Source organism: Sesamum indicum, linkage group LG13 (genome assembly GCF_026168435.1).
Source record: "Sesamum indicum cultivar Baizhima isolate 11 linkage group LG13, ASM2616843v1, whole genome shotgun sequence".
Taxonomy (NCBI): Eukaryota; Viridiplantae; Streptophyta; class Magnoliopsida; order Lamiales; family Pedaliaceae; genus Sesamum; species Sesamum indicum.
The window spans coordinates 1,982,638-1,993,144 of NC_142669.1; the positions used below are offsets into that span (position 1 = coordinate 1,982,638).

Sequence of the window (10,507 nt, forward strand, 5' to 3'; positions counted from 1 at the left end):
CTATCCACCTCCAAGAAGTGAGAATGGATAGGGTGGTGGTGGGCTAGCATTCTCCCCAACCATTAGCCCTTCAAAGTAGTTTGCACTACCTCCGCCGCCACTATTATACCCTGCTATGCTATCTATTGGCGGCAGTGTGACAGTGAAACCACCATTTTCGCCGGAGGAGCTAAACATTGATGAACTAGAAAGAGTTGCATAATTTTGAAAATCTTGGCTCATCACAGGCATACCTATACCTTGTCTATGACTAACATCTCAGGGGACAGTGAAAGCTCAAGAGACAGTGAAGATTGGCAATAAGTATCGACATCCAAGTTCCCTTCGGGTGATGAACTCGGTGTTTTTTCCCCAATAGTATTGCAGTCGTGATCATCTTCGCTTTTGGCTGATGAACTCGACATAGCCATTCCTGAAGGAACTTGATGAAGCTGTGGATATCATAATCCTTTGCTTCTTATCGATGTTATCAGATGTTAGCCTTCTAGTTTTCTCTTTCTCGAGCATCATTCGGGGCAGAATTTGGGGGTCTTGGACAACTTTGTACAAGGAAGTCATCATCTGTTGGGGTCTCCTCTCTATTGCCTCCAGCCTCCGGTTCATGCTCTCAAGCTCTTGTTCTAAACTCTTCTGTTCTTGCTTTAGCTTTGCAATCTCCACTAAAAGCTCCTCCTCTTCATTGTCTTCGTGTTTAATGAGTGAAGTATAGGCTCTACTTGTATTCTTCCTCCTCACAATGTTGTGCAATAACTGCATTTGCTAGCGTAAAAGCCATTCATTTGCGAACTCCCACCTTTCGGGATCAACCTTTTTGAGACCATAGGTATTGAGCTGACGCACAAAGCTGGAGAAATTGTTATGCTTATAGTAAACCGGCAAAATCCTATGCGAGAAATCCAAAGGCTCAAGAACAATAAAACTATTGTGTTCCTTTCCCATGCGATGAGCCCATTCGTAGTGGGATCATTTACCATCTAATACGTTTTCATCACAGACGATGCTATAGTACTACTACCACTACTATTGCCCTCCATTTCATGCATAATTTGCTTTGTACCCCTCAATATAGGGAGGGTTTTGTTTCAAGAAAAGATACCCAAAAAGCTAGAAAGCCTCAGCTACCCAACAAAACCTCAATTTTCTTTTACTGTATTTGTATTTACCATTCTTACATTTACTACATGGACAACGAATTATCTCTTTATCCATAAAAGCATGCTGTGTTTTTGCCTAGTTTATAAACGAAGTTACTCCATCTTGAAATTATTTTCTAACACCCGTATTACGGGGTAGATTTATCTCATACATCCACTTTCTCAACTCTCACAATATTTTTATTCTAAAACCAACAAATATATATTCATTCAGTAACATACATAGATAATAAACTAAAAAATTTAAAGAATTAAAATGACAATATATAGATAAACTAGAAAAAGTTTTTGTACATACCTTAATGTAAGCTAGCTAAACCTTCAGACACGTGACTTGTTGCACCAGCTTGATCACAAACAGTTAAATTGCACATAAAAGATCAAAATTCCAATAGAGTAAACGAAATGAGTGGTAAGCATCGGTAAAAAAATGATAAGAAAACAAGAGGGAAGAAAGTTGTAAGTACTCTTTTATTACCTTTTTGCAACGAATTTTTCCACAAACCTCACTTTCGTTGCAAAAATCTGAGGCAAAAGTTCAATTTTGTAAATATTGCACTACACCGGTGTAGTATGGATTGCAATGGTCACATGTTCGTTGCAAACTCTATGGCACATGTAGCATTTTAATATTGAATGCCTCCACCACCTTGTATGGATTACCACTGATCAAACATCCACTACAAAAATCATGGCTAATGTAACATCTTAAAAATGAATGCATCGAACTACCTGGTATGGATCGCAATGAATCAAACGTCTTTTGCAAAATTCATTGTAAATTTATCGGAAACTTTGCCATGGATTTAGGTCCGAGTAAAATTCATTGCAACACTTAACTCTTTATTTGCAACAAAAGAATACCAAGAAGTTTGCTGCAAAATTAATTGCTATATTATTTTAAAAATTATGTAACTTGTATATCGTTGCAAAAGTCATCGCCAAAAGTTTAACTAAATTGCAACGACTTATTTCTGATGCAATATTTGATGCAAATCATTAGCAACAGATATAATATGTGAATCCATTACAAATAGTGCCACGGATATTAGCTGTCGCACAAACCATTGCAAATTTGCAATGGATCTATTCTGTGGCTACGTTTGCAATGAAAGTAGGGCCATCCAAAAGTTGTCCAATCATGCCATTGCAAATTTCATTGTTGTTTTGCCATGAAATTTAAAATTTTAAATTTTTTGAATTCCATTGCAAAGCCGTGGCAAAGTCCATGGAAAATTTGCCATGGACATTTCTTGTGGCAAAAGTTTCGTTACTATGACACAGTTTTTTGGTAGTGTAAGTAGACCTCTTTTTTCGAAAGATTAGCCAAATAGAAAAAGGAGGAAAAAGAGAAAGAATTTTGAAAGCCTTTTTCAAAGTAGAGGTAAACATTCCCATACCCGATGCAATCAAGCAGATATATTGCTACCCGAAATTCCTCAAAAAATTGTGCACTAATAATGGTAAATTGAAATATAATAAATGGATAAGTATGATGGAGAATGTATCTGTGATCCTCCAATGAAAACTACCTCCCAAGTGCATAATCAGCTTGATGGGCATAAAGAGAGTTATGTGTCATTTGAGTGCTTCAATTAATGCTATGCCTCTTACTTTTTCTGAATCCTTGCATGTTGGTACTATACCTTGAGGGAGTTATCATCCAACATGCAGATCGTTCGGTACTATACCTTGAGGGAATTATAGAAGACGTTTTAGTACAAGTTAACGAGTTAGTTTTCCCTGCACATTTTTACGTGCTAGATATGAGAAAAGATAATTATCCCACTTATGTGTTAATTTTGTTAGGGGGACCATATCTCAAAACTGCTAGGACATAGATTGATGTATATAATGAAACCCTCCTATAGAATTTGATGGTGAAATAGTAAGATTTAATATCTTTGATTCAATGAGATACCCTAATTATGTACTAAATGCTTTTTTACCCATTTTGCAGAAATTTTTAGCATTCAATGGGAAGGATCACATGAAGTTTGCACAAGAAGAAAACCTCACGCCAATACAAGTGCAAACATTAGAGGAAAATATGGTTGTTGATCTAAACATCGGTGAAAGTGTATTCATACTAGAAGTCTTAGACCCGTACCTCTTAATCTTGCTTTTATTGAATTACCGCAGTTTCGTACTAAATTTCTCTGCTCCATATTGTGATATCTTATCTTGAGTGTGTTAACTTTTCAAATTAGAAGTCTTTATACATATCTTTTTCACATATAGCAAGATAGAATTTTTATAACTCATTCATTAGCCATCCTCTCTTTTAATGTATCCGTAACATTCTCAAAATTTAACACTTCTAATTTATTGACTTGTGGGTGGAACATCACATATTAGCCCAACATGACTTGAGTGAACAACGTGTACCTATCCCTCGAGAGTGAACAAACCTAAAGTCTACACCTGAAAATATTGGAAAGGAATAAGCCTTCTAGCATATTATGTTCAAGTGAATCCCCTTTGATTGCAACACAGGCTAGTTTTGCCACAGGCTGGGTTGCCTCGTAGTCTAGTTCCCACACAGGCTGTTAAGATTATCAAATGGGTATCCACATGATGATTATATTAAGTTCCCATAACCCCCTCATTTTCCACATATCACCGTTCTTGTAAGTAACAGTCAAGTAAGGCCTTACATTGTCACAATTCTTCTTTCACAATCATATGGTAACAATATTATGAACTCATGGAGCAAGAAAAATACACTTTGCATCATACTTTCTCGACATCGGCATTTAAAATAGAGCATCTAACCAATTGTACCATCTTGCTTTCATTAAACAATCGTTGATCTCAAACCATCTATCAAATATACCTTCTTCATAAGGTTTTAGCAACACAAATATATATATTTCCATAAACGTAATCTCATGAAGAAGATGTACGTATATAGATGACACTAGTCATTTACTTTGCTTTCATCACATAATCATTCATTCAATTCAACGTTCCATCAATTTAGCCTCGTCATAGTTTATTAGCAAATCCAATCATACACTTCAATAAAAATAATATCAAGATAAAATGAACACATATAGATGATGCCAATTGTTTACTTACGAATTATGTAGATTATCAACGGTCTTAGTTTGTTGTGTGTGTTTTTTCCAATTGGTCCAACTCCTAATTATATTTAAAAATATTTATTATAATATACACACTTTCAGCAAATAAGACTAAAATATAAATACTTATATCATCATTTTTTATTAGCCTTTTCTAAACAGCTTTTGCCAGCATCTCTATTTTAATTTACAAGTTCTATCCAGACTAAAATATAGCTTATATAAGCTCTATTTTTATTTCAAATATTCTAATGTGTCTAGTTTTATTTCCAATATGAATCATACAAATTGGATCTCTATGTAATGAGTTATTTAGATTTTACTACAACCTGATTTAGACTGCAATATATTCGAACCTATTAATTTAAAATCCTCTCAAAACTCATATACTCATTCAAAAATCAATAAATTTTTAGAACATAATCTCCTATTTGTCTAGTTCCATTTTATGAAAGAATCGTACAAATTGAATCAATATAACTAAAGTTAGTAGGTTTTAAATACACTTTGTTGGATTTTCACTAGAAACAAAGCAACAGAATGCTTTCTTATTTTTACCCATTCAAACGACCTATTTAGCTTTTGAACAAAACTATAAGGTTTTATTACACACCTCAAAGTTTCCACAGATTAAAAAATCACTAGATTTAGACCAGTATAACTCTATAAAATCACGATTTACAGAGGCTGATCGAACAGAGCTTCTCCTGGTACCTTTCTTTTGCTTTTAATCGATTATTTTCTACAATTTGAACTAACATGCAACTCCTAAATGAATTGAAACAAGAAAAATGAACAAGTCTTATCAAACAAGATGTAGAAATTGCTTTAGTGTTGATGGAAATGGAAAAACTCTCAAACTCCCCCTCTTCTCCTCTCTCTCTCTCTCTCTTTCTCTCTCTCTCTCTCCACCAGCTCTCTCTTTTCTATTTTTTCTGTTTGTTTCTCTTCTACACTCTTCCTTTAGAGCTTATATAGGTATAAATATATTTATATAGTTTAGTATCTATCTATATGTATATATATATATATAAGTTAGTAAGTATGTATATGTATATTAATATAATATTGAATATTTGTTGATAAGGATCTAAGGAGTGATTACTCTTTGTCTTTATTCCATCACCTCATCCCCTTTGTCATCTTATTTTATTTTATCTTACTCCCTTTAGTCTATAGTATGTAGATATATATATATATGTCTGTGTATATATTAAAAGAAATTGTACTTGTTTTCCCCACATCTTTATAAAATTTACATTTTTACCCCACAACTCCTATTATACAAATATTGGAATGTCTACAATAAATTATCTCATCCTTTTAATTGTCTCATTAACCAAAAATATTATATAATTAATCACCCTATATATATCCATATATGATACTTAATAAATAAAAATTCTAAATCATAATTTTAGGGGCGTTACACGCACACTTAACACAACAGTCAAATCTGCAGAAGAATGAATGAAGTAATTTTGTTGTTGAAGATGGAAAGATTGTTGCACAAGTTTTAGAAAACCCTCTTTATGGAATGATTGCGAGAGTAAGAGATCGATTAACTCTTTAAGGTAATTAGGTAACTACTCCACTTTTGTGTCCAAGTAATGGGGTACTAGTAGCATAAATAGATACATATCTCATATGTCTTGGATCATCTAATCTCTATCTCTATCTTTTGACTATATTTTTAATGGAATTATACTTTCCTCCTATGAATTCTTTCATTAGTATGCTAGGCTAATCTTTTTATTTTTTGATTGAAGTTATAGTGAATGCTTGATTCCTAAATATTGTGAGATCTAATCTATGCTTATTACTTTTGTTTAATAGATATTTTTGTTATTCTCCGTGCTCTCATCACAATAAATCTGATTTATGATTTATAAGACTAATTACCATTGCCAAGAATATTTGCCTAGCTTATTGAACTTTCAAATTCGTAATTGTTTGTTTAGTTCCACAATTAGTGGCGACAGAGCATAATTTATTATGTGATAGTAGTTGATGAGTTAATTAATTTTTTATTGTAAAAAAAATTATTTTATTATAATGTTTTTTAAATTACTAACAAAAACATGACGAGTCGCAATTTTTGTCATTAAAATAAAGGAGAAAATGGAAAAACAGCTGAAGTCAGGATTCTAAATCCCGACTCCAAGTCGGGATTTTAATTCCCGACTTGGTATTTTCCCTTTTTTTTTGTTTAATTATATTTATATAATTTAATTTATAATAATTAATTTTAACAACATACTAAAATTCGAAAATTAATAAAATTAGCATTGCATTAACTTAAAAAATTATTAAGGGTACAAATGTAATAGTTATTTATTTTGTACAATTATAAAATATTACATTAAATGTATAAATGTAAAAGTGTATATTTTTGTACAATTGTAAAAAATACAAAAAGTATACAATTAATCCTGGCTACCCGGTACTAGCACATCTGATTGTGTTGAAGAATTTTTTTGTTGTGCTTGTTGTCGTGCACGCCTTTACGCCCACTCCATATCGTTGTGAATACGTGTTGTTTGATTTCGACCAGGGCGCGAAGAGATGCGAATAGTAGGATCGTGGACCAACTCAAATCCCGGTACATCCCAATAATCTTCGGAATGCACAGGTTCAAATGACTTAGAATATGTATTCTTATAAGTCATTATATCGTAATAATCCTTCACCATTGATGCAGCATTAATCATGTATGCAGCGCATACCTTTTGAGCGTGACTGCAAGGAATACCAAATTGAGTCCATTTGCCGCAATAACATTCTCGATTCGCAATTTTGACAACATGGGTGTTAACTCCATGTCCACCGGGACGTCTTGTAACAACCGAGGCGGACTGCTGGAACTGATGGTATTTGGTGATGGTATGTTCAACAGAATTTTGATGCCAACATGTGAACATCTTATATGCAAAATCCGTCCACAGTTGGTTGTTGGCCAACATTACAGTACTTCTTGCTAACCTCTCACGGAAATAATGGACACTTCGCTGAAACGTCATTTCAGCAATTGCTGTCAACGGTAGGCGGCGAGCCCCTTTCAATACTCCATTTATGCATTCCGACATATTTGTCGTCAGAATTCCGCATCGCCATCCACCGTCATGTGATGCTGTCCATTTTTCCTTGTCGATCCTCTCTAACCACTGAAACGCCTCTAGTGACTGGCTCTTTATCTCCTCCATAATGCGATTGAATTTTCTAATTTGATATTCAGAGCCAGCTCTCCAACAAAGATCCTTCAACACAACATTTTTGTGTTTACTGTTGAAATTGGAACACACACGTCGCAAGCAATATCGGTGCACGCCGTTAGGTGGCACGAAATTCAGACATTCACGTACAGCTCTTGTGATACCAGCATGGCGGTCAGAAATAAGGCAGATACCCCGTCGCCCTCGTATAATGTGTCTGCTGAATTGTTTAAGAAACCACTTCCAAGATAAATGTGATTCTTCATCGACAATTGCAAAAGCAAGAGGGAGTACCTGTTGATTTCCATCCATGGCAGCAGCAATCAACATCTTGTGCTTGTACTTTGTGTATAGATGGGTCCCATCTACACTGATAAGGTTGCGACAGTGTTGGAACCCTTCAATACACGGCTTTAACGCCCAGAATACGTACCCTATCACATATGCACCGGTTGATGTGTCGCGGGCTTTATGTTGCCATTCAACAATCGTTCCTGGATTATATTTTTGGAGAGCTCCCAAGTATTTGGGTAGCTTTTGAATGGAGCTCTCCCATATGCCATAAACCATGTCACATGCCATCTTCAAACTATACCATGCCTTTTGATATGGTATATCGTATCTGGTATGGTCTTTCATAGTCTGGATGACATGCTTGATTCCGTACGACGGGTTGCATTTTACATGTCCTAACAATAAAGAAGCAACATATACTCTATCTAAATTACTGTGTTCGAGGGACATTTGATTCAATATACATGTATGGTCCCCTCTGTATTTTGTTATTGTCCACCTTCCCATTTTTGGATGCCAGCCCTTGATTAAGGCTGGTAGCGCCAGCCTTTGACCACGGCTGGCCGCGGCCAGATTTTAATTTTTTTTAAATTTTAAAATAAAAATTTTCACCCATCCCCATCCACCATTATAAATTGGATGGATGAAGGGTGGTGGAAACTCACTGCATTCATAACTTTCGTGCCATCTTATTTTTCACTACATTCAACTACAGCTATTGTGAGGTTATTTTCAAATTATTTTTCGTACAAATGGATAGACGTTCTGTATATGGACCTCGTGATGGGACTGTTTTATCTCAACAAGCACAACATAGGTCCGACGATATTCCGAAAGGTGACCTAGATGCAGTACTAATTTCACGGCGTGCGGATGGTAGCTTTTGAAATCATTTTCACCAAAATAATATGTCCGAGCGTGTACATTAATAATATTCATTAATAACACATATTTGTATTGTTCGTGTAGATTTGGGCATGGTCACGGATTACGCCACTTTGTCTTGGACTTGGTGCCCAACGGCTATTTATGGACTAAGTCCAAATGGACAACAATCGCTGGCTCCCAGCAGCACCATATGGTGCTACTTGGAATTGTCAGCACAGTTTCACCACTACAGTTCGAGGAACTGTCCGAGTCACACGAGAAATATTGGATGAGATGCAGACGGATCAGGTAACTTATTTTTAATATTATTCGTATATTTATACCGTGAATTAAATTCGTATTAATTTACATCTTTGTATTTATTACAGTTCATATGGCATCCGTATGACATGGACTCGGATGTCATTATGGCTTACACCGATGAATTGAACCCCCAGTTGTGGAGGTCATCCGTTCCATTGATATTCTACGCAATAGTTGAAATGCATCGTCCCGAACGGGTTGTTCGGCAATTCGGGATGAGGCAGAATGTACCAGAATCGACGGATACCCGTGATATGAGCCTCCATCAGATTTTTCGTAAAAATCACGCGGGCGTAGATTGGTCCCTGCAACACATACAATATATCACTAGATGGCAAAGACGATATGACACGGTTGTACATAGGCCACTCATTTCCAATAGAAGGGAAACAGAACGAGGTTATTGGGAGTGGTACTACAACATAACAAGAAATTTCGTGTCGTCATCTACTGATAGACGTGTCGAAAGCGGGTACCAACCTGGAGAAGCACCTATGTTGCAAGTTGTGGTACGTTGTTATATAATATTACATATTTTAGTTTATATATATTTTTTAACAACACAAGGCTCATTATTTTTCTACACTTTTCAGGCAAATGAGGCGAATGCCCTTGAAACTTTATGTCGATCTAGACCACCAAATATCGAAGGATATAGTCAATTGGTGGATAGATTTGAACATGGGTTACATATTATCAAGGAAGCTATAACCCAACAGCCACAACAAATTGCTTCTCCATCCGATGATGCACGCACAACATCCCACAGGCAAAGAAGTTTTAGCCGAATGTTAACTGGTTCAGTTGAACGTCATGATATTGGGATGGATATAGCTGGTCCTTCTACTGTATATCCACCTCAAGATTATTACGTACCTTAACCGCCTCAAGATTATTATATGCCTCAACCGTCTCAAGGTGATTGGTTTTAATCGACTCCATATATGTCAAACCAAACACAAGATTATTCTCTTGACCTTGGTCTTAGTTTTAATCAACCATATACACAAGGATATAATATTTCACCAATTCCATTTTCATCATTTGGTGCATATCGTGACAATGTGGAGTCAAGTTCCGCAACAACATCAAGTCGGTTTGGTGGTGATGAATATGAGGCGCAAAATGAGCCAGTTCAAAATGTGGGCGAGAAAATAAGAAGACCTCGCCGTCAACGCCACAGACGACATTGTGAACGGGTAGACATTTTTTATATTTGTAATTGTATAATTTAATGTAATTTTTTACAATTGTATAAAATAAATAACTATTACATTTGTACCCTTAATTGTAATTTTTTAAGTTAATGCAATGTTAGTTTTATTAATTTTTGAATTTTAGTATGTTGTTAAAATTAATTATATACAAATTAAATTATATAAATATAATTAAACAAAAAAAAAGTCGGGATTTTGAATCCCGACTTGAGCTATTTTGCATTTTTTCGCCTTATTTTAATGACGAGTCGCGATTTCAAAACGCGACTCATCATGTTTTTGTTAGTTATTTAAAAAAAATCATAATAAAATATTTTTTTTTATAATAAAAAATTAATTAACTCAGTAGTTGA

At 35.0% G+C, this 10,507-nt stretch overlaps 1 protein-coding gene and 1 pseudogene across 1 annotated transcript; both read right to left on the bottom strand.

The window, feature by feature from the left end:
• Positions 1-1,043, bottom strand: LOC105162769 (heat stress transcription factor C-1b pseudogene; annotated as a pseudogene).
• A 5,701-nt stretch (positions 1,044-6,744) lies between these two features.
• LOC105162771 (uncharacterized) lies at positions 6,745-8,196 on the bottom strand. The gene has a single exon (XM_088876803.1). The coding sequence runs from the start codon at positions 8,194-8,196 to the stop codon at positions 6,745-6,747; it is 1,452 nt and encodes a 483-aa protein (XP_088732929.1).
• Positions 8,197-10,507: the final 2,311 nt, after the last annotated feature.

Excerpts from the sequence above, each read along its gene's own strand:
- LOC105162771 (XM_088876803.1), bottom strand. The coding sequence starts at position 8,196 with ATGTCCCTCGAACACAGTAATTTAGATAGAGTATATGTTGCTTCTTTA.